Below are 23,565 nucleotides of genomic sequence, written 5' to 3'. Positions count from 1 at the left end.
ATACCAGTGTCCGGAGTATCACAGACCCCAAATACCAGAGCAAATTTCAGCCAGCGGGAAATCCAAGGCTGGTGAAACCACTGGATATGTGGTTGTTTGGAGTCACGCCCGGGCCCCCGATGAAAGCCATCATGCGCCATTATTATATGTGAAAGGCACCGTTGAGAATTCGGTAATACTGCTCTTCCGACGCGGGAAATAATGTAGTAGCCACCTTGGGTGAAAAATTCTTGATTCTCGCCCGCTCGGCCACACCCCGGGCCCGCGATGTCAGTGCTTGATGGTAGGGATGACATCCGCGACGGAGAGTCAGTGTCCGGAGGTGATTATGTCACCCGGAGCTTGTCATCACGGGCAGGAGGAGAGACAGCTGAATGGCCAATCAGCGCCCGTGGATTGTCAACTGGAGGTCTGCAGGTCAATCGAAAATTTTTTAGCGCTCTTGGCTCGGCCAATCACAAGCCGATGTATTGCTGACACATGCCTGTTCGTAGCCGTGGCTACCCAGCGTCGTAACGTACAGTACCAGTATGGTTTCTAACAGCGGTGGAGTACAGCCGAGGCACAGTACCAGCCTCCGATAAGGTCATCTAAGAAAATATACCATGATCCAGAACATGTATTAACCATCAGTCTTCGTTTTATAACAACTTTTGTTACAGCAGTGAAGTTGGTCCACTCCAAACACAGCAAGCTTCCGCATTTTATTCCTCTTTTCTTTTCGTTCTTCCGAGCAAACTACGATCCTCACCACTCCTTCTCACAATTACAGGCCTTCGTCGAGTAGCTGAGATTGCCTCGACTGTAGATGTGCCACAACCAATTGCCTGAACCTGTTTGCCTAGTATTCCGACGTCATGATTACCGCTAGGCTTACTCGCGTGGGTGCCTTGGTATGCCTGCTGATTCTATATCTTTGTCCCGGCGCTTCTACGTCTTTTATAAAATGTGCGTTTGCTAACTCCCGAATCAATTGATAGGCATCCAAATCCCGCCTCGTAAGTGTGATGCTGTCAATTGACACAATGTGCTCTGCGATGGTAGCTCTTCACACGAACACCACCTTTGCTAACTTACTTGTCCCTCCAGCTTCTGGGAGCGCGGGGTATGGCTACTGTGTCCGACAATCCCCTTGATAAAAAAGTTGAAATGAACAATTGGGAAAAGGCAAGTCCGCGGTTCCTTAATGGCCACGATTTTTCTGTATCGAGTCTGTGATTGTGCCGTTAGCTAATAATTTCATTTTAGGGCAACTACATTAATTACAAGTATGTAACTTCTCAATGTTCTGGTCCAGAAGAGAACGAAACAGTCTTGTAATTGCTGCAGTACTTAGCACTGCATCTTGGGGGCTGGAGAACAACAAATGGTATTGAGAATTTCATGTACCCAACTGCTAACTTTTGCCTGTTTTATAGAAAAATGGCTGAAAATTTGGACATTGTCCGAGCTCGCCTGAACCGCCCGCTGACGTTTGCTGAGAAGATTTTGTATTCCCATCTCGATGATCCTCACGGCCAAGAGATTGAGCGTGGAAAATCTTACTTGAAATTACGGCCTGATCGCGTTGCTTGTCAAGATGCTACTGCTCAGATGGCCATTCTCCAATTCATGTCAGCCGGCATGCCATCTGTCGCTACCCCTTCGACTGTTCACTGCGATCATTTAATCGAAGCCCAGGTTGGTGGTGACAAGGATCTTGCCAGAGCCAACGAAATCAACAAAGAAGTTTACAATTTCCTTTCCACGTCTTGCGCAAAATATAACATTGGATTCTGGAAGCCAGGCTCTGGTATTATCCACCAGATCCTTCTAGAAAACTATTGTTTCCCGGGTGCTCTTCTTATCGGAACTGACTCTCACACTCCCAACGGTGGTGGTCTGGGAATGGCCGCCATTGGTGTCGGTGGTGCTGATGCTGTTGATGTCATGGCTGGTCTTCCATGGGAATTGAAGGCACCTAAAGTTATTGGAGTGAAACTTACCGGCCAATTGTCTGGATGGACTGCGCCCAAGGGTGAGTTTTCTGCGTCAGAGTTACATTCGCGGTCAATACTTACTCAGCTTTTTCTAGATATTATTTTGAAGGTCGCTGGAATTCTCACTGTAAAGGGCGGCACTGGCGCCATCGTTGAGTACCATGGACCTGGCGTTGATTCCTTGTCATGCACGGGTATGGGCACTATCTGTAACATGGGTGCTGAAATCGGTGCCACCACTTCTGTTTTCCCCTTTAACGACCGGATGTACGACTACCTCAAGGCGACCAAACGCCAGGCTATTGGTGATTTCTCCAGAGTGTATGCTCAGGGTCTTCGTGAGGATGAGGGCGCTGAGTACGATCAACTCATTGAGATCAATTTGAGTGAACTCGAACCCCACATCAACGGCCCTTTCACCCCAGATCTTGCTACTCCTATTTCAAAGTTCAAGGAAGCTGTTAAGGCAAATGGCTGGCCGGAGGACTTGAAAGTTGGCTTGATCGGCTCGTGCACCAACTCGTCTTATGAGGACATGTCTCGTGCAGCCTCCATTGCTCGCGATGCCTTAGACCACGGAATCAAGGCCAAAGCTCTTTTCACCGTTACCCCTGGATCGGAGCAGATTCGTGCCACCATTGAACGTGATGGCCAATTGCAAACACTTGAAGAATTTGGCGGTGTTATTCTTGCCAATGCCTGTGGCCCTTGCATTGGACAGTGGGACCGTAAAGACGTTAAGAAAGGCGAAAAGAACTCTATCGTCTCCTCCTACAACCGGAACTTTACTGGACGTAACGATGCTAACCCCGCCACTCATGCATTCGTTACATCGCCCGATCTCGTTGTTGCCTTGACGATTGCTGGTACCCTCAACTTCAACCCTCTTACTGATACCCTTAAGGACAAGGATGGAAAGGAATTCAAACTTTCTCCTCCATCCGGCGCTGGCCTTCCCTCCAGCGGCTATGATCCAGGCCGTGATACCTACCAAGCTCCTCCCGCAGATAGAGCCTCCATCAAAGTTGACGTTTCCCCATCCAGTGACCGTCTCCAGGTTCTTGAGCCATTCAAGGCATGGGATGGAAAGGATGCCACTGGAATCCCAATCTTGATTAAGGCCCAAGGAAAAACCACCACCGATCACATTTCTAGTTAGTTTTCACATTTTATCTGAGGCTTTTAAATATTGTACTGATGGCTTAATTCTTAGTGGCCGGCCCTTGGTTAAAATACCGCGGACATCTTGACAATATCTCGAACAACATGCTTATCGGCGCCGTAAATGCCGAAAACGGAGAAGTCAACAGCGTTAAAAACTTCAAAACCGGAGAATATGCCGCTGTACCTGATACCGCTCGTGACTACAAGGCTAAGGGAATCAAGTGGGTTGTTATTGGTGATTGGAACTACGGTGAGGGTAGTTCTCGAGAGCATGCTGCCCTTGAGCCCAGGCATCTCGGCGGTCTCGCCATCATTACCCGAAGCTTCGCCCGTATTGTGAGTACTACCCGATTTCACAGCACTATTTTCTAAACTAAACTAACATTTGATCAGCACGAAACCAATCTCAAGAAGCAAGGCATGCTTCCTTTAACCTTTATTGAACCTGCCGATTATGACAAGATCCCTCCCACTGCGACCGTCGACCTTATGTGCACAGAACTCGCTGTCGGGAAACCCATCACTCTCCGTGTTCACCCTAAGGACGGCAAGTCCTTTGATATCTCTTTGGCGCACACCTTCAACGAATCTCAGCTTCAGTGGTTCAAAGATGGAAGTGCTCTCAACACCATGGCTAAGCAGAGATCATGATCCACTCCTGAGCCATTCCCTTCACCCCACACCTTCTTTCATTTAGTTACGACATCTGATGCAATATCAGATACTGAATTTGACACAAGTTTATACGTTACGAGCATGCCGTGTGAGTGGCTACGATCGATGTCGCTGATGTTGAATGCAATGACTCGGCAAGAGTCAAGCTCAGACGGAAATATAAATGAAATACAAAAAAGCGAATCATTCGGCCCACAGATATTACTCTCTACGTTTGCGTTTTTCCCCTTGGCGTATGGAGGATGTACAACGAAGCTCGTTCTTTTTCGCCCCCAAAGGCTTCCTCGATCGTGTTAAAGCATGATAGAGTGGGCGGCAAGAGAAGATCATTGTTGCAATGCAATACCATTTGTATTTCACTTCGTGGTCTTTGTTGGTGTCCTGCATTTGTATATATTCCGGTTTATCTTTTTCATTGCGCCTTTTCCCCCTTTCAGCCGTAAATCGTGGTATCTGACGTTTTACTCATCGTATGTATGTACAATTACTCCCTACCTAGCGAATTATTCTGGGTACCATCTACTACGTATCATGAAATCCTATTTTCAAGACCATTCGGACAATGTTATTACATAATCCTCACAGAACTCGGTGCTTACGATTGCCCCGCGTGTGATAAGGCCGAAAAACCATAAATTGTGCCGAGGGATCTATCTCATCGGCGTACACGGTTCAAAAATTATGTTGGACTAGCTTAACCATGTGTACATATATTTGGCCTTTCTTCGCGTCGTTGTATATAGTTATATTTGCCCTTGATCGTCCAATATCGCCATTATCTGCTTCATGATCGGTTAATACAAGAACACCAGCTCATTCGTTACAACTTCCTGAGCTTGAATATCTGCACCCCTTAATATTATTTCAGGCCCGAAAAACTAGATGGCTACGCAATTAGTATCAATACCAGAGGTCGAGAGGCTAAGCGCCTCCGTGGTAAGAATTTTGGCTGGAAATCCGGGGAAGGTATGCTGTTCCGGTAACTAATTCGGATGGTTGTATTCGGTATTAGTTGGATGCAAACATTTGCTAACATCTGATGCTAGTTTACACTACAAGGTATGCTCCGTCTATACTCCGCATGCTTTTTCTAGCATCAACGAGGCTCTTCCCATGAGAAAAATGCTTTGCTTCTTCTAAGTTCTGTACAATACCAGGCACAAACACCTACCTTGTCGGTCGCGGGCGCCAGAGACTTCTCATCGATACCGGTGAAGGCAAACCCGCCTGGATTGCAACCCTAAGATCTGTTCTCAAAACAGAAAAAGCTACCGTTAGCAAAGCCCTATTGACACACTGGCACCAGGACCACACCGGGGGCGTAGAAGATCTATCTAAAGTATGCCCTGAGGCTACGATATATAAGAACGATGCAGATACTGGAATGGAAGATATTCAAGACGGGCAGGTCTTCCAAGTTGATGGTGCGACATTGAGGGCCTTTCATACACCAGGGCACACCGAGGACCATATGGCATTTGTTCTAGAGGAGGAAAACGCGATGTTTACTGGTGATAGTGAGCATTTCTTACCTTAACCCAGCATTCAAAGTTTGGTCATCTTACTTATCCTTTCTCACAGATGTTTTGGGTCACGGCACAGCGGTATTTGAGAACCTGAGCGCGTATCTCTCCAGCCTGGAGAAAATGGGCGCTCTTGGAACCCAAAGGGGATACCCAGGCCACGGCCCTGTTATTGACAACTGCAAGGCCAAAATCAGTGACTATATCCAACACCGGCAGCAAAGAGAAAGTGAAGTAGTTCGTGTTTTGGAGTACGGGACACTAGATACCACGAAAATTAAACAAGAATTTTCACCGGATCGTAAGCCAGTGCCATGGGACTTGATGGAGATCGTCAAGATCATTTATCACAATGTTCCCGAAAATCTGCATATACCAGCGTCCCACGGTATCAATCAGGTGCTTGTGAAATTAGAACGGGATGGTAAAGTCATCCATGACGAGAAATCAGGAAAATGGACGCTGGTATCGGTGAGGCCGGCACTTTGACGGGCTACTGCTGCCCGCACGGGCTTGCTATGTGGGCATATATATTCTTCCACGTGCGAATATCGCAACGCTGATAAAGACAATCTTACATGGTATTGACGCGCTTGTCTATTTAAAATCCTAATTCATTTCTGGGGCGATATGTTTTTCATTGGGGTTCCGGGTGATATAGGACATCCTCTGTATACTAGCCTCCCAATATCAATTCCGCGAAATCCGGTGCCCGAAAAACTTAGTTGAATTACACACAGCAGGGTCATGAAAGTCATTATGCCCCGCGTCCGCCAGCGTCTCTGAGTTATGAGATCCATGCTGACCCTCTTGAAGCATTTCAGTGCAGAGTGGGAAAATAGGATCGCAACGAACCCCAGCAAGATGGGGCCCAGCCAGGTTTTGTCTGGCTCAACGTCGTCAGCAGTAACCAACGCCAGCGGCATCAAACTTCCCGCAACTTTGCGCACCTGAGTCCCCGGCTCCCGCTCGACCACGTTGCCCGCGAAAGGATAAAAGCGCATAGGCGAGGCGCTGTCTAATGATGCATTCCAGGGCGTGTGGGCCAGTTGACTTCGCCGCACGGCCGGCGGGCTCCCCAAGGCCCGTCGACAGCTCCGTTCCTTGATCCCCGATGCCTTGAATGTACTCCGTAGCTTGTTTCGCAGCGCGACAGGTCGTTAGGTCTCGCGCGCCAAGCTGGTGGCGCCTGATATGCTTCGTGGCCGCGGAGTAAGCTCGAGTAGTCGAACCCTGGCTGGTCGCTCCCGTCATGCAACTCGTCGTAGTGGAACGCTGCTGCATGGCGAAGTTCCTGCTGGACAAGGGTTTATGTCATTTCACGCGGCCAGACCGCATCCGAGTTCTCTCGCGATCAATAAATCCTGAACCAGCGGCCTCTTACGTAGTTTTCCGACCTCACCCCTCCCCCACCACTCCAGCCTCTCAAGCCCCCCCGGAGCGCCGCTGACCCTCCAGCGCCGCCCATTCCCTATATATCCCCGTGTCTTCCTGGCAGCCCCAGCCGTTTGCGCTCGCTGAGTGAACAAAACCCAAGCCCCTTTCGACTCCAAACTGTTGCCCGCAATGCCTTCTCTCGAGTCGCTGCCAAAGGACGACCCCAGATTGCTTCTGGTGTCCAACCGGCTGCCCATTACCATCAAGCGCTCAGACGATGGCAAATACGATTCATCGATGTCGTCAGGCGGCCTGGTAAGCGGTCTGAGCGGCCTGTCGAAGACAACGCAGTTCCAGTGGTACGGCTGGCCTGGCCTTGAGATACCTGAAGATGAGATCGAAATGGTCACCAACAGATTAAAGGAGGATTACAATGCAGTTCCTGTTTTCATTGATGACGAGCTTGCTGATAGGCACTATAATGGCTTTTCCAGTATGTGCTATCGCTCCTCTGGGTCTCTACAGTTTCTGACATGACGTTCTTTGGGCGGTTAGACTCCATTCTGTGGCCGCTGTTCCATTACCACCCGGGCGAAATAACATTTGATGAGTCCGCATGGAATGCATACCGGGACGCCAATCGTCTCTTCGCCAAGGCCATTGCGAAAGACGTGAGGGATGGGGATTTGGTATGGGTTCACGACTACCACTTAATGCTGCTGCCTTCAATGTTGCGCGAAGAAATCGGAGAAAGCAAGTCCAATGTCAAAATTGGGTTCTTTCTTCACACACCGTTTCCGAGCAGCGAGATATATCGTATATTACCGGTTCGGAATGAGCTTCTCCTCGGAGTTCTTCATTGCGATTTAATTGGATTTCACACATACGACTATGCAAGGCATTTCTTGAGCAGCTGTTCTCGGATACTGTGAGGCCAATACTTCAAGCTTTCAATCATCAGAAATAATGGCTGACATGCTGTAGGGGTTTATCTACGACGCCTAATGGCGTGGAGTTTCAGGGCAAGATGGTATCAGTCGGCGCATTTCCCATTGGTATTGATCCCGATAAATTCTCTGAAGGCCTTCAAAAGGAGAAGGTACAAAAGCGAATTGCTCAATTGGAACAGAAATTCCAAGGGGTTAAATTGATGGTTGGAGTCGACAGACTTGACTATATCAAGGGTGTCCCTCAGAAGTTGCACGCCCTGGAGGTGTTTCTTACTGATCACCCCGAGTGGATCGGCAAAGTGGTTCTAGTACAAGTTGCTGTTCCAAGCAGACAGGACGTTGAAGAGTACCAGAACTTGAGAGCTGTTGTCAATGAGTTAGTTGGAAGAATCAATGGGAAATTTGGTCCGTGAGATTCCAACCTCTATATTACCCTTGCGATACAAATGCTAACCTTCCCAGGCACGGTTGAATTTATGCCGATTCACTTCATGCATAAGTCCGTCAACTTTGATGAACTGATTGCACTATATGCCGTGTCCGATGCCTGCATCGTCTCCTCGACGAGGGATGGTATGAATCTTGTGTCATACGAGTATATTGCCACACAAAAAAAGCGTCATGGCGTTTTAGTTCTATCTGAATTTGCTGGCGCTGCACAAAGTCTCAACGGCAGTATCATTGTAAATCCCTGGAACACAGAGGAGCTCGCTGCAGCCTATCAAGAGGCCGTGACAATGAGTGATGAGCAGAGAGCTCTGAACTACTCTAAGCTAGAGAAATATGTTCACAAATTTACTAGGTATGATTTCATCCTTTATAACTACTGCATACTAAGTCTAATTTCCTGCTCAGCGCCTTTTGGGGCCAATCCTTTGTTTCAGAATTGACCAGAATATCCGTTCATGGAGAAAAGAAACTCCTATTACGACGATCCTCGCTAACCGCCAATGCTGAGGCAAATGCCATGGACTCCAGCATAGGCTCCTAGGCACTCTGTATTACTGGCATGAGATATATTGTTTGCAATGAGGTGTCATTAGAATGATTGTTGTGATCTAGTATCTCTTGCTACATTCCAGAGCGTATTTTCTTCCACACACACAAAAATTTGATGATGGTGGATTGTATTGTATATAAAAATGAAAACTTAGTATTATCGTGCTTTGTTTGGGGTGTTGTGGGATGATGGTCATAGGGCATTCCTTCTTTTTAAAACTCTTTATTTGTCTACAGTCTTTCACAATTGTTACACAGTGCAATTAGGAAGTAATGTACTCAGTTCCATACTTCATTTCAAAGAGTCCACGGCCTTCCAATTCTTCATTTTTAATTTACCTCACAGCATCGGCCTATACTTCCTCCTGTTCCAATACCTTAGCTAGCTTCTGATTGGACAGCTAAGTGGCTGGTTAGAGTCTGGAAGGATGACAAAGCATATCTTTAATTACGTAATCGCAAAATTCTTCTAAACCTCCAGCGACGTTCGTTTTCGTTTTCAAAGAATGCGATCCAGGCTGTTCCTCGCCAATTAACACGATTACTACCTGGATCACGGAATCTTCACACCTGTTGGAAGATATTATATCTGGAGCTTGCGCAATTTTATACCTAGACAACGCTCGAGTCGCCCAAACATATATCCCTCTTGAACATTTTTCTCCACCGTCGAAACACGAAAGCGATCTTTGGACACCGGATGACTCTAGTTTTTACACAATAGCAGAATACTACACAGAATGAACCCCACAACCCTTCTACGCTTTTCCCGGCTGTCACTTTCTCCCTTATCCACCCCACTAGCTCTAGCAGCATGTCTGAGCAACAGGTTACCGCAACACCTTAGTCAGCCACGGCTTCGTGCACCTCTCACCAATGATGCCACAGACCAGCCTTTATCATCTATCGATAGCTCTCCTGCAGCCCCAGAGATATTAGGCCCTCACTCAATATCGTGGGCCAATGTCAGCTTGTCTGGCAGAACCCCAAAGATGAAGCCCAGAATTGGCACAGTCATTGGCGCTGGAAAAATGGATAAAGTCGTTCGGGTTCAATACATCATCCAAGTCATGGACAACCATCTCGGCAAGCCATTTGACAAGAAAATGGTGGTTCGTGTGGCCGATCCCCGTAACTCCCTCCGCGAAGGGGACCTGATCAAGTTTATCCCCGGCTATCGAACGAGCAAAAATGTGCATCACGTGGTAGATCGGATCGTGGCACCTTTTGGAGAGGATATTTCACAACGACCACCACTCATGACGCCGCTAGAGAGGGCTCAGTCCAGAATACCAAAGCGGAATAAGGGAAAAACAGAATTGAAAATCGGGAAGGTGAAGGCAAGAGTGCTGAAGAGGCTCTTAGCTGAAGGTCTGGCTTCAGATAAAGAGCTTAAATCTGGTGAATTCAAAGGACCTTTGACTGTCGAGGCTCAACAAGTCCATGCTCATTTTGAAGAGTTGTACGCGAGGCGATCAAGGCCCAAGCCAGGGGAGTTATAAAAAGTTGATTAACGTGTTTAGGCGGCGACAAGTTTGGAGTTTATATGGGATATCCTTCTATACAATGTATATTAAATGGAAAAATTTTGCTCTGGCTCCCTTCAGTATAAGTAGCTATTTAGCTCATTGCAGGCGAACCCCGAGAAAGGAGTGACTAATGCGGGTGCCCCAATTTTTGCTTGAAATCTATATTAATTACAGAACTACTAAGATGTGGCGGGCCAACATCAAACGGTTGGTCTGATACCCCTTCCTCAAGCTCCACGATGCATTAATTAACAGTAAAACACAACATAACCTTCAATCCGGAGAAAAAGCTATCTGCCCAGCATGAGGGACCAGCCTCCATAAACCCCCAAACCCCTTGGAGATTGCCCAGATGCCCGATGTAGCCCCTATTAAAAAAACAAGAGTAACAAAATATGCCACCAAGAGCATGCCAACAGAGCAAAGTGTCAAGCAGACTATGCTCCTCTCTCGCCGAACTCCTGTGCCCATTTATCGTACTCTTTCAACCGCTCACGACTAATACTAGACCTAATAGAGCACAGGGATGATTTGAAGTCTTTGAATTGAATTGGGCAAATCTCATCCATGGGTGTGCTCAAAAGAGCTTCTCCTAGATTTCGGAGCGGTCCCATAGCAGCATCTTTAGCTAGAGATGTGATATCGGAGCCAGAGAAGCCTATATTTTGTAGAATTAGCATTGCTTCTCGCAGTGTATATAAAAATCAGACGTACCCTCCGTTACCTTGACGAGTGTTTCCATATCTTCCTCTGAGAGGTCGTGCGATTGATGGCTGAGAAGTTTTTGTAGCTGCAACTTCCTTACTTCAGCTTCAGGTAAAGGAATATACTGTCTGCGAACAAATCTCCGTCGCGCAGCATCATCAATATCCCACGGCATATTCGTCGCACCAAGCACCAAAACTCTTGTAGCATCGCCTTCAGCTTTCTCTTTACTTGACTGCTCTCGCCCAGCGGCTGCGCGTTGCAAATCAGACCATTCGACGAGAAACTGCGTTTTTGAGCGGCGAGTGGCATCGTGTTCTCCCGTCACGCGGGACGAAAGCAATGAGTCAATCTCGTCAACAAAAATTATAGACGGTGCCATAGCCTTGGCCAAAGCAAAGAGGGCCCGCACCAATTTCTCGCTCTCTCCGTGCCACTTTGACGTCAAGCTTGTTGCAGATATGGAAAAGAACGTTGACTTTGATTCGGTCGCCACAGCCCTTGCAAGCATGGTTTTTCCAGTTCCAGGAGGACCAAAAAGTAGCATTCCCCTTGCCGGTTCACGCAGACCCATAAATAGATCCGGTCGAAGGAACGGGTACACAACCGCCTCTTTTAACGCTTTCTTTGCCGCCTCTAAGCCAGCTATATCGTCCCAATGCACCTCATCGCCCCGGACAATAATTTCATTCAGAATCTGACGAGCAGCTGCGCGGTTTACACTCTTTGGTAGCTTATCCAGGATGTTCAGCAATTCCTTATCCAGTACCATATCCTCATCAAAAACATCCCCATCGTCAGATCCGTATCCGGATCGCTCGTGTCTTGATGAATGATGAGGTGCGTTTTTTCGCGAAAGGGTAGGTGAATCTTTTGTAGGACTCGGTTTCGCAGGCCTCTCGCCATTCTCTACTGCATTAGACCGATGTGCTCTATCACTTTTCTTGGGAATAGCTTTCGTTCTAGATGGTGGCGTTGCACGCGACGTGCTAGAATCTTTGGAGTTTTCGTCTAGGCCATGAAGTATCGATGTAGAGCGGGCTTTGTTGCGATGGATAGTAGTAGACGCTGCTGTCGATAAGTTTCTAGATTCTGGAAAGTCTTTTCGATAGGCAGGATATGCAGAAGCGGGGGCACCAGGTTTCGAGCCACAAGTCTTTGCTGGAGATAGATCTTTCGTGTCAGGATGGCGAGGGGGTGGTGTGGAAGGATGGGTCGCCTCAGATGGGTGTTCTAGCTCTGTGGACCGACGAGTAACGGCTGCTGCGGCGTCAGCAGCAAAGTTCGATGTCGAGCTCTCCTTCTTTGCTGGCATCTCAGGTCTTGGGCCTACATCCACCGATTGTCGAGTGGCAAGCTCTCCTCCAGGAGATAACTGTGACACGGGGAGACCTAGAGGCCGAGGAGACACAGAATCCCATGCTAAACCAGCCGCCTGTGAAGCAGCCGGGCCACCGCCTTGACGGGAAGGAGGGTTCTTCATCTCTGACAAGGACTTCTTATCTTTAACGCCTCTAAGAGTTGGCAGTAATCTTCGCTTTTCCAAGCTGGAAACCCTTGAAGAAGCTGGGAGGGAAGTTGCACTTGTGCCCCTGCTCGATTCGTTGATTTGGGGTCTAGGCGGTAGAGATGGACGAGGAAGATCCGGGTAGCTCAGTGGTGGAATCGTGCCGTTTCCAATCCATCTAGGAGAGGCAGCTACGCTTCCGTTCGGCTCTGTACTTGCAGAGTTTCCTTCCAGCTCGGGTTTGCCACCCAAAGTTGATACGGTCTCTAGCTCAGCTGTTTTGCGGCTTTCGCGAAGAGCTTCGAGTAGATCAATCCGTTCCTTAGACTGAATCTCTAACCCCCGAATAGAACGCTGTAGTGACCGTTCGGTTTCGTTCTGTGGGGTATAGGCGGATGATAACGATGCATTGTAGCGGTATATAGTGTCAAGGGAATTCCGCCACGATCGAAGAGCTTCCTGCTCATTATTCTGATATGAATGGTTGTATTAGTGGCAAGCATTTCGATAAAACATAGAGCTCATTGAAAAACGAACAAAACCTCAAATAGGCCCGGCGGGACTGCACAGCAGCTGTCAAAGGCAGGACCCCTATGACAGCAGGAGCTTCGAAAGGCTGAAACATACCTGTCCCTCGAAATATACCGCAGTTGAGCACATCAAGTAGCACTCATCATACGTCTTCTGCATCAACGTCCCAGGGTTAGAGCGTAGCATCTTTGGCGGGGTAGCGTGACCAGCTTTGCAAGCTCCTTCATCTGATGGCGCCACGCGCGCACCGTTGAAGAAGCGTATGGGGAGTTTTAATGAAGAAACCATTTATTCATCCAAGTACAGACATCCGCTGCAACTCAATCGAATCCGAGAGTTGCAATGCACTCCTTTTTCAACGACAGCGGAAGTCTGGGGCCAAAGGGGGTCGGAGGAGGTACGGTTCTCTGGTTCACCGTGGCTTCTGTTCCAGAGAACCTCCAGAGGATCCTCTGGTGGGGCAATGGGAGGCGAACCTGGAGGGAATTATACGGTGCTCAACCGGCAAAATCAGGGGTTCACAGCCACGGTCTGCTCAGCAGGAGCTGGTGGTGGACGGCGAAGCAACTCTGGGCTTGCTTGTCAGGGCGGAGAGAGTAGTTAGTTATGTATGACGTCGAGAGGTCGGCCGGGCCCTAAGCATAACTTTCTTGGACAGACTCACCACAGTGCACAAGAGCCACAAATACAAGGGTATTTGTACTGTGCTTTTCTCTATACGTCTACTCACTATGTTGGATAATTGGAAAATATTGACTGTGATGCTTTCTATCGTCTGTTTACTGACAAACCGGCCCGTTCACCGGCAGCCGACCGCACCCAAAAACGCCAATAAGAGAAGAGAGACGCCACCAGGATCTTATTCCCAGATAGTGTCTCTAAGGGTGCCTTCTCGTGAGCCTCATAAATGCTACATAGGTAGATACGTGCAAGCAAGGCACGGAGACATCAGGCGACGATAAGAAATAATGCAAATTATCGTCCAGACACCACCAAGATGACAGAAGCCATATCTTTAGATGCTCGCACGCAGAAAAGCGGCAATGCCATTCAGTCACCCCCATGTAGCCGCCGTAACTGAGGAATCGGAGTAAGGCGGAAAGAAACAGTGTGTCCTGGGACCAAATAGAAAGCCCATGCCGCTCTAGACGCCGAACCAAAAGTATTTATGAGAAGAAACGACAAGATTGAAAGATAGAAAGAAAATCTAATCCCTGGAAAAACCGTTCCGCACACTTTTGGGAGCAAATAGTAGGAAATCCGCCGCGTAACTATAGGAAATAGCGGCCTCGGAGCGCATAATCATGGTTAATCCAGATCGCAGGCACTCCATGGAGAGTCAGGAAGTAATGAATAATCTCTAGAAATGTCTAGAGAGATGATTCGCCGTAGTGTCGCTTGAAGTACGCCTTAGCCATTTCATAAGAAGTCCTGTCCAGGTTAGTAGGTGCTATGGCCCAGTGGAGATTAGGTACTCACCAGCAAATTGCGGTACTTGGCATCGTGGCGATAATTCTAGGCCGCATTCCGCGGAAGAATCCAGACCAACCATATTGCTTTTTGATGAGAGCGGCAGCATTGAATAGACCCCGACTCGTGCGTGCTTCCGCATCTTCGGCCAGGCCTCTGGTTTGAAGAACTGTCTTGATCACATCTAGGGGTGTGGTTACAGCAGCGGCAACGGCGCCGGCTAAAGCACCGGCAACGCAATGGGTCAAGGGATCGTATTTCTTTGATGGGTTCATAATCTTTGACGTAGATTCGTAGGCGATAAACTGTGTGGCGGTGAAAGGGATGGTCATGCAGAGAGTCGTAGGGTAGGACACATAGAAAGCACGCATTCCCTCGGTCGCATAAACGGTGCGCGCGCACTGCCAAATGGTTCTATGGGTGGAACCGTGTACTTGCATTCGTTGCTTGATCACTACATGCCGCATATCAATACCCCAAAAAATTCAGGCGCCAGTCGAATGGTACGTACCATCAAATGGATTCATTAAAGCATCACTGGTAATTGTCGCGCATGCTCCGCTCAGGCCTAGGTATATTTTATTAGCTCACGTCCTCGATGAATAGATTGGATGACATGAAAAAGTCGATCGACAAAAGAGTGGTACTTACCAGCCGCGACTGGATGATGCCCATCCCCAACGTTACCCCCAGCAAACTCCTTCACAACTTCATACGTGCCAAAGTAAACAGCGTGGGCAGGCCCTATTACGCACAAACCGTGAGTACTTATCTTTCCCTAACACATATCGCCCGCAAAGCCGTTGCGCTGCTAAGAAGAAATTCATGTTGAGCTTACCGGCGCCAACAATTACACTCGACACACCCTTCCATAATGTTCGCCATCCTTCAACGCGCGAAATTGTGGTAAACGCATTACTGAGGCCCGTATAGAGTCCTCCAGCCGAAGGATTAAGTACTTGCATTCGGGTCTAAGAATGATCATGAAGTTAGCGACGCTACTTGTATTATGGAAAGGCAGTGCCCCAATTCCGAAGAACCCAGGCGCTTCTCACGGCAGGGCATGACCAACGGCTAAATCTTACCTTTAAAAGATCGACTGGGTACATAACCGAGTGTTCCTACATACAAATTGTCTTTAGTACTTCGTGTATCACATCGGCACTCCAAATAGTGCGGAGAGCAAGGCATGTGAATGCCAGCACGTACAGCGATACCCGCGAAAGCACCCGCCAGCATGTTATGTCCTAGGGAATAATTTGAAGGAAGCGCCTCATAACTGTGTCAACGGGGTAGAAAAGGTTAGCATTGAGAAATCAACAACGTGCCATGAGGCTGGGAGAAAGACAAGCGTACTCAAACTCTTCGGCCGTAAGATGGTCTGCAGAGGCCATTTAAGTGTTGTATCGCAGCAGGAGCTGCGTAGGGAGTTGCTGGTGGTGTGCGACAGCTGAAGGTCTTGGAGAAAGTTATGTAGAGATGTCAATCTGTAGATTGAAATGCTATGCAGATGACGTGAGGCGAGTGAAGAGAGGAGAGGAAGAGAGGAAATTAGTACTAGTGCCCGACAGTGAGACGGCAGGGAAGCAATTAACACTATTATAGTTCTATTGACGACAGAGATGTTATTAAGACAAAAAGAAAGAGGGTTGGAAAAAAACAGAGAACAGTCAGAGTGGAATTTGGTGAGCTGGGAGGCTTGGGAGATTTTCGCTTTTCACTCAGTATTAATGTTCATGGCTCGGCGTTGCGGGCACTGTTAAACTTGTTCAGCAACTAGTTGACTTTGGGGCCAATAATAGCGTCCTTCCGAGCCTTTTTTACAGTATTTATTGCCCGTTTTCGGCCTGCGGCCTCTGAAGCCTGAGAGGTGCTTCACGGAGATATCGGGCGGGTGCTTTCGTCCCATCAAGCTCGTCCCATCAAGCCTGACTGTACACCATGTTTGCGCACCCATTCAACTGACAACCCAATCTACAACGTAACTGTGCTGCACTTCTACTCTAAGTAGTATTGTCTCTTACTGAGCTCTTTCTCTTGCTGTGTCAGAACTCAGCCCCCTTCACAAACATAATCATTACTGTCAACAGAAAGCAGTTGGACAACATGTTCTGGCACGCTGATGGTGAAGACAAATCTTCCCGCCCAACACAACAATTCTTTCACCCTTCTCTCAAATCTTCAGAGAGCAGAAAAACTACAGGGATAGCATTGTCAAAATTCAGTAGTATGTGAGCACGATCGCGCTCAGGCGCCCCACTGGCATACACAGGCACCCATCCATCCGGCCATCCATCACGGCCGACACGTCTCATCAGAACTGTATCCTGCTGACATCGCCATGCCAATTTTCTAGCAAGTCTTGAGAGTACGCCGTTCACAACCGCCATCTAGGAAGAACACTTGGCTTCAATGCGGAAAGACGGAGCGAAGATCCCCCAGGGTTATCGCGGAGTAAAACCATCAGATAACATGCCCCCAAACGGAAAAAAATAAAATACAAGGTTCGAGAAACGTAGATTTATCACATAGCACAGCTAGCCAGAGTGCAAGTATCGGCGTTAAACTTCCTAGACAACTTGCCAGCCTCGTACTTCCAATCTCCGGCGTAAACTCACTCTTTCTCTCTCCCTATCTCGTTCTCCCTCGCCCCTTTAGCGCTTCCTCCCACACCGCGCGAGACACGGAGTCCGTAACGCAAAAAGTCTAAAAAAAATCTTATCTAATCCATCAGCCGCCAAGCCCGGATCAACTGTTCGGATCTGATAAGCATGCCGAGACCGGCAGGCGCCGACTCCACCGCATACACGGCCGTACGTGACAAGCCTCACATTACCGCAGCCGGAGACGCGGTCCGATACACCGTATTTACGGCGCTGTTACCGGTCTCCCGAGGCTTTGGGGGCCATGCGGGTGACCTGCCGACTTTCCAGCAGCGTTCACTCTTCCTTAAGTTCCTTAAGTATATGAATAGAGAATCGTTTCATTCATGTGTAGTATAGCCCGCCACTATCGTCAGCATCTAGTAAAGGGGAAAGGTGTCTGTAGAAGTCCTAGGATCACAAAGCTTAACGAAGGAAAAAAAAAGAAAAAAAAAAAAAGGAAGAATAAGAAATGATAAACAACCTATGCTCATTATGCCATGCAAAATATGGAGTATATCTTTGGAAACGAGAGAAGAAAGCTCAAGCTGATGTAAGGCGCCGTGAAATCTATTTCAAAGTTATATCAACGTTAAATGACCACTTTCCTGTTGATCGACAAAGTTAGTAACCCATCTAGAAATAATCAAGCAACTGAGAACGTACTGTCTTTCAAATTTTCAGCAGTATCAGTCAGTACAACACATCGTCGTCGGCTGCAGTAAGCCGTCTTATCGAGAATATCCCCTTTTAACCCCGCTAAGTCGGCGATTGGCTTTTCGAACATCTCACTCAGACTCTCCACCGCCATTTCCAGGTCTTTCTGGTTATCTTCGAACATTTCCGTTAAATTGTTACGGGCGAGATAAAAGGCGAAAGCGTATGTCCACTTCAAAGTCTGTCTGCACTCCTGGAGAATTCGTGATGCCGTATCTAGGAATTGCACTTCAATCCACGACATGCCGGATTGGGTCTGGAGGTTCATCATTTTCTTTTCCGTTTTCAGGTAAAGATCTTTATCCAACTTGGCCGACTGCTCATGATTAGAGTATCGATTATAATAGTGGAGGTATCTCTCAAGAGATCGTCGAGATTTCGCTTGGGCATCGCGCGCATCGGAGCCCGATTTTTCCTCGTAGCGGTTACAATTATACCAGCTAGTGCCGTGTTCTGACCACAAGCCCATACACATCCAGCAGAATTCATGCTTGCATTTTCGACACGTCATATGGTTGCAACCGCCATTCTTCTCTATCGTCGAATGACACTTGGGGCACTCTTTGGTATTCGCTGATATCCAGTTTGCTGTCTCTGAATCGTCTTTGCACTTCTTCAACCACATTCTGACAACCGCGCAAGGTGCCGGTTGGTGGTCGTTGAGTGTGCAGCCAAAGCAGAACGCATGTGAGCACGAGCACTGTACTGTCGGTACTATTCGATCAAGCTCTCGCGTTTTGACGGGGCACTGAACCGCAAATTCACAATTCGGGGCAGGGCACCACTTTAAATTCGTTTTATCGTCCACATAGGTTCTTGTAAGGAGGATATTATATCTATCCAAGCATTAAACCGTTAGTTTCGTTCCATGTCATAAGAACTAACCCTATGACGTACCGTTCTTTCAGATCATCCGTAACCAAGAGCTCCAGGCTTCGCGAATCTACAATACGCTGGCATTGATCTTGCGGGCACTGGATTCTAGCCGCCTCCCCTTCCTCCTTGATCTTCTGACCAAGGTAATGCCGGTAACAGTCGACGCAGAACCGATGGCCACAGAGCAGAGCATATGTTTCCAGATCTTCATCGTCCTCACAGCAGATTTCACACATGAAACCCGGAACCTTTTCCGTTTTCGGCGTCCCAGAAATCTCAGTTCCCAAGCCGGCGTCTGCTAGTGTTTTTTCGGGGTGATCCATATATGATTCGATTATCTTCTCTCGGTTCCACCGCACGAATCGCAGGAGAATAGCAGCGGACTCTGGGGGTACGCCTAATATAGAGGAAACCTCATTAATCTGGCCATCTTGCTCTCGTTGTATATCCCCGGGACTCAAGGTCTTGAACTCAGTCTCGTAGGGCTTTGGGGGTGGTTTCGAGGTATCTTTGCTAAGAGTAAAGGGGTTGCCCAAGTCGACGTCGAAATCTATCATGCCGCGGAAGATCATTAGCATGGTAGGATAAAATTAAAAGAAATGGGGTAATGCCAACCTTCTCCTAGGCTCTCCTCATCGCTTCCCTGAGTATCGATGAAATCCATATCTTCATCGTCGCTAGTAACATCGCTCATAAACTCGTCGTCTGAATCCATGTCCCTTAGTGGTATTATTCCCCGATGATTTGGGTTTCTGGCGTAAAAATAACAGGTTGGTCAAGCTCCGGCAATATAATTCCTCTGTTGGGGTCGTCAGGCAGCCGCCGGCTTCTGCTGCGGCGCCTGTGGCGTTAAACGGGGTCGTGAAGATCGTCGAAAAAGAACAATCTTGTCTATTGTAGAAACTATTCGCCTCCCCTAGGATGGGATTATGAACGGGACAGAACCAAAAATGAGAGGCATACAGGAATGCTCCGAAAAATTAATCATGCAGGAACAAAGGTGCAGATGTGGTGGTTGCACTTGTCAGTTGGGTTGGACCAGGCGGTGACAGATGATTTCACAGCTGACAAGTCACCCGGGCATGAAATCACCCCGCACAGTAGATGCTGTACTCTGCTGGTTGTCTCCTCTTGCACTCTAGGAGGCTACAGAATGCATTTCGGTTGGTTACTGGCACAGGCTTAATGTTACGAAATGTCCCCCCTGCTTTTGAGGCAATGATGACGAGCACAGGGGTGCTTAGTCATGAATCTAGGGATATCATGTGAGTGCAGAGTGCACAAGTGGTCCCAAAAGCATCCTGCAGATATCTCCGCTTTGCCCGAAATTGTATGTCTGCACCAGCAACAACCAGCTTCAAGCGGGAGATGCTGCAACCATGGATGCCAGGTAGAAATATGCCCGGCGTAAGCAAACACAAAAAGGCCCAGATTAGAACTTTTTAGCTATTTTCATACCTCTCATTTTACTCCTCATCATCTCCCCCTTCACCAGACTCTTCTTCCGAATCCTCTTCATCGCTGTCATCTTCCATCAGCCAGTCGATGAATGGTTGCGTCTTCCCACGAACATCCTTCAGTGCCTCCGTAGCGACAGACCGCTGGTCCTCCCACCATTGCTCATACGCCTCGTCTTCCACGATTTCCAAATCGTAGAGCTCCTTTGCCGTAAACAAGAGAATCATGTCTCCTTTACTCCTCTCAACCAGGTCCTGCTGGAACAGAAGGAGCAGATCGACTTGATCAGGCTTCTCGTCGGCCTCCTGATCGAACACGATTCGCGAAAGAATGTCCTTGTATTTTGTAAGGACCTGCTTGACAGCTTCTCCGGGGCTTACGGAGGCCTCTTCAATTTGGCGCTGGACGTATTTCATAAACGCGGTTACCACTGCTCGCCGCACTTGATGTTCCGATGCATTGGCACTCATTCGTAGTCCAACGAGCTCTAGCTGAACAACGTCTGCACTCAAGCCTTCCTTGAGACTATCAAAAATGCTGACAACCGCATCGTGGTGGAAGTGGCCTCTTTCTTCATCGTCGGACACGGATGTGCCAAAGCTGTCTGAGCGGGCTCTCGAGCCAGCGTACTCATCTTCCGATATCTGTGATGCAAGTGTCGATATTGAGGTGTCTGATAGAGCAAGTTCGGCCATATTATACACTACATAAAGATCGTTAGTCATGAAGCAGTGTAATAGAACTCAGCAGATACTCACACAACCCAGACATAGTAAACTCGTCATCACTCTCATCTTCATCATCTTGGCCATGTTCAAACTGATAGCCTTCGCCGTTCTCGCCCAGTAGCGCAGAAGCAGTTGTCGCCCCATCTTGCTGGAGCTTCGTTATCCTCATGCTTCGAGGAATCGAAACGTTGTTTCCAATTTTAACGCCATATGAAAGCAGCACACCGGGCTCGATTCGGCACTTGGCTCCAATCACCGCTCCGCTGGCGACGATTGCGTGTCGGATCTCAGTTCCGTCGCCAATGGTGACATCGTCCCAGATATATGCGCCGTCCAAGACGACATTGTTCCCAATCCGGCAGCGTCTCCCAATAACGCTGTCCGTGATGCATGTTCTCTCGCCAATACTTGTTCCTTGACCGATTATGGTACGTTGTTTCACGACAGCAGATCTTGATAGAACGACCCCCTCCTCCTGATACACGTTTCCGCGTCTCAACACGTAAGAATCGCCTTGGAAGAGATTCGCATCTGGACATAGCGGGTATACCCACCTCGAGATATAATCCCTGCTAACAGAATCATAGGCTTTAAGATTTCGAACCCTGGCCGCATAGTGATCCTTGACAACATGGGTGTGAATGGTCTTGCCGTTTAGTTCATAGTCCTTCAGAACACCGAAAAGGAAATGTTTACGCGGTGATTGGTAATCGAAACTATCGGCCCACAAGCCCAACACCTCAGGCGTGCAGATATCAATACCGCTGTCGATCAGGTCGTTTCTGATATCGATCTCAGGGTGGTACTTCACCAAATCCGGGTCAATATGAACATAAGAAGATTTATGCCCCATTTGATGGTGGCGGATTTCCTCATAATGAAGACAGCGATTCTTGGTGGGGTCGATAATGAACACGGGAGACGTGGGAGACGCTTTCGTTCGATGAGACGGCCCGGCTTCGCGCAACACCATTGTCATGATCGCATTCTTGTCGGCGATTCGGCGGGCTCGGTGCTGCGCCCAGGCTTCCTCCAGGGGCATGTTGCTAACCACGTCACCACTGACGAGGACGAAGTCGCCGGCAATGAGGCGTTTGCCATGTAGGTCCCGCATAATGTCGCCAACGGACGTCGCCGTGGTTTTTAGGAGCTTGAGCTTTTTGAAAGGAGAAACCGAAGACCGCCATTTTGAATCACTAAGATCGAAGGATCAGATATAATTCGTACCCATATAATAAACCCTGTGGATAAAACGTACTCGAGATGTTTCTCAACTAGATCCGAGTCGGCGCTGGTATAGATGAACACATCCTCGACTCCCGCATTTAATAGAAATTCGAGTGTATGATCGATCAGAAGCGTATTTGCAAGAGGAAGCAGGCACTATTCACGCGACACCTCCGTAGCCGGGCCCATCCGTTAGTCATTTTACTTCTATATCTCGGTTTCGAAGGCAAAGGCCGTCAGTACTTGGTGGGTCAACACACACCCTAGGAGTCTCAAGAGTAAACGGCTCGAATCTCGTTTCAAATGTATCCGTAAGAACCTAAATAGATAGAGCACGAGTCAGTTATTGATACGAAAAAGAAGCTCCATCCAAAAAAAAAAAAAGATATAAAACAGTTTTGAGGCAAACACATACCACAGCCTGAAGCAATTCCTCGCGATCATCCGCGGACATAAACCCCTGTAGAGGATTACTGCCACCTCCTCCGGCCCGGCGGCCTTGTTTAGAGCTCATTATTGTCCAACAGGTTGACGCAGCTGCGGGGCAGCACTCGAGCTTGACTGCTGGACATTCTTGTCCAAGTAGCCCCGCTGACTCACACGGCTGGAGGACTGGATTAGGTAAGCAAGGCAATCAAATGCGGCTCAACATCTTGAGCATCATCAACTCATGATAGTTCCCACACATAGTAGATCTGCCCTGCCCTTTGATAGCCAGCTTAATCGCAGCTGAAGACATTTAATAAAGCTGTGCTAGAGCTCCCTGCATACTTTAGACACTTTGCAGCTACTCTGTAAATTCTGTAGGCTTAAATCTAGAAATATTTTCTGCATTTAATCAAGAACAAATCTTCAAAGCGTACCACCCATCATGGGCAAGATAAGATAAGTCTTCTCTAGCTAGCCCATGCAATTGATATGACCCGAGAAGACGAAGCTCGTTCATTCTCACATGACTAAGCATTTCATGTTACTAAGCAAATTAGTCATCTATGCCAAGCTTTTTTGTCTCGGGAAATTACATAAGCCGGCTATTTTCCCGCGGCACGGCGCAAGCCCGGGATTAATTCGCAAAAGATCGGACCGGCCGAAAGAAAAGAAAAAAGAAAAAAAAAAGGCAAGCCGTGAGAGACGCGCGGAGAGGGACTTGGAGATTCCATAAAGGGAAGTGGGGTGTCGCGGGTGGAGTTGAAATGAATTGCTCCCGGACGGAGTATGGAGGAGATGAGGGAGCGGGGGAGGGCTGTGTTCAGCGTGCAGGCTGGGCTTCTGACGATGCATGTTCCCCTGCTGCATAGAGGATTGTTATGGAGTACTCCGTACTGAGAATAATCCACTCTAGCTACGATTCTGCATAGATAAATAGTTCTATGCACAAAAGGCTCAGCCCCTGTCCTTTCCCTATCACTTCAAGCACCTACACAACCAGCAGCTAGTCAGTGAGCTGGAAGAAAGAAAAAAATACCAGCCCTAAACAAGCACCGCAACACCCACACACCCAGAGCCCC

The 23,565-nt window shown here is 48.1% G+C and overlaps 8 protein-coding genes across 8 annotated transcripts; 4 read left to right on the top strand and 4 right to left on the bottom strand.

Moving 5' to 3' along the window:
* Positions 1 to 857: 857 nt before the first annotated feature.
* Positions 858 to 3,794, top strand: ACO1 (Aconitate hydratase mitochondrial; the record flags this gene model as incomplete). Its single annotated transcript, XM_049252572.1, has 8 exons — positions 858 to 893; positions 981 to 998; positions 1,045 to 1,167; positions 1,249 to 1,268; positions 1,419 to 2,017; positions 2,075 to 3,133; positions 3,193 to 3,479; positions 3,537 to 3,794. 8 exons carry the CDS (start codon positions 858 to 860, stop codon positions 3,792 to 3,794), a joined length of 2,400 nt encoding a protein of 799 aa, XP_049108413.1.
* A 906-nt stretch (positions 3,795 to 4,700) lies between these two features.
* On the top strand, positions 4,701 to 5,830 carry LOZ57_003523 (uncharacterized protein; the record flags this gene model as incomplete). Its single annotated transcript, XM_049252571.1, has 4 exons — positions 4,701 to 4,784; positions 4,865 to 4,877; positions 4,976 to 5,335; positions 5,400 to 5,830. 4 exons carry the CDS (start codon positions 4,701 to 4,703, stop codon positions 5,828 to 5,830), a joined length of 888 nt encoding a protein of 295 aa, XP_049108412.1.
* Positions 5,831 to 6,907: 1,077 nt separating this feature from the next.
* Positions 6,908 to 8,659, top strand: TPS1 (Trehalose-6-P synthase/phosphatase complex synthase subunit; the record flags this gene model as incomplete). The annotated part of the gene is made up of 5 exons (XM_049252570.1): positions 6,908 to 7,211; positions 7,274 to 7,646; positions 7,703 to 8,073; positions 8,131 to 8,470; positions 8,524 to 8,659. The coding sequence occupies 5 exons, from the start codon at positions 6,908 to 6,910 to the stop codon at positions 8,657 to 8,659; spliced, it is 1,524 nt and encodes a 507-aa protein (XP_049108411.1).
* Positions 8,660 to 9,407: 748 nt separating this feature from the next.
* On the top strand, positions 9,408 to 10,169 carry LOZ57_003521 (uncharacterized protein; the record flags this gene model as incomplete). The annotated part of the gene is made up of 1 exon (XM_049252569.1): positions 9,408 to 10,169. One exon carries the CDS (start codon positions 9,408 to 9,410, stop codon positions 10,167 to 10,169), a length of 762 nt encoding a protein of 253 aa, XP_049108410.1.
* A 464-nt stretch (positions 10,170 to 10,633) lies between these two features.
* LOZ57_003520 (uncharacterized protein) lies at positions 10,634 to 13,227 on the bottom strand (the record flags this gene model as incomplete). The annotated part of the gene is made up of 3 exons (XM_049252568.1): positions 10,634 to 10,854; positions 10,911 to 12,879; positions 13,036 to 13,227. 3 exons carry the CDS (start codon positions 13,225 to 13,227, stop codon positions 10,634 to 10,636), a joined length of 2,382 nt encoding a protein of 793 aa, XP_049108409.1.
* Positions 13,228 to 14,309: 1,082 nt separating this feature from the next.
* Positions 14,310 to 15,803, bottom strand: MRS4 (Fe(2+) transporter; the record flags this gene model as incomplete). Its single annotated transcript, XM_049252567.1, has 8 exons — positions 14,310 to 14,370; positions 14,419 to 14,863; positions 14,921 to 14,977; positions 15,061 to 15,153; positions 15,248 to 15,380; positions 15,495 to 15,530; positions 15,619 to 15,688; positions 15,766 to 15,803. The coding sequence occupies 8 exons, from the start codon at positions 15,801 to 15,803 to the stop codon at positions 14,310 to 14,312; spliced, it is 933 nt and encodes a 310-aa protein (XP_049108408.1).
* A 1,818-nt stretch (positions 15,804 to 17,621) lies between these two features.
* On the bottom strand, positions 17,622 to 19,359 carry LOZ57_003518 (uncharacterized protein; the record flags this gene model as incomplete). Its single annotated transcript, XM_049252566.1, has 4 exons — positions 17,622 to 17,659; positions 17,718 to 18,604; positions 18,666 to 19,194; positions 19,260 to 19,359. 4 exons carry the CDS (start codon positions 19,357 to 19,359, stop codon positions 17,622 to 17,624), a joined length of 1,554 nt encoding a protein of 517 aa, XP_049108407.1.
* Positions 19,360 to 20,110: 751 nt separating this feature from the next.
* On the bottom strand, positions 20,111 to 22,571 carry GCD6 (translation initiation factor eIF-2B epsilon subunit, GEF; the record flags this gene model as incomplete). The annotated part of the gene is made up of 5 exons (XM_049252565.1): positions 20,111 to 20,805; positions 20,861 to 22,026; positions 22,089 to 22,213; positions 22,320 to 22,376; positions 22,473 to 22,571. 5 exons carry the CDS (start codon positions 22,569 to 22,571, stop codon positions 20,111 to 20,113), a joined length of 2,142 nt encoding a protein of 713 aa, XP_049108406.1.
* Between the last annotated feature and the right edge of the window lie 994 nt (positions 22,572 to 23,565).

This window comes from Ophidiomyces ophidiicola (assembly GCF_022830035.1).
Source record: "Ophidiomyces ophidiicola strain CBS 122913 chromosome Unknown scaffold_12, whole genome shotgun sequence".
NCBI lineage: Eukaryota > Fungi > Ascomycota > Eurotiomycetes > Onygenales > Onygenaceae > Ophidiomyces > Ophidiomyces ophidiicola.
This window is presented reverse-complemented; position numbering and strand designations above follow the sequence as displayed.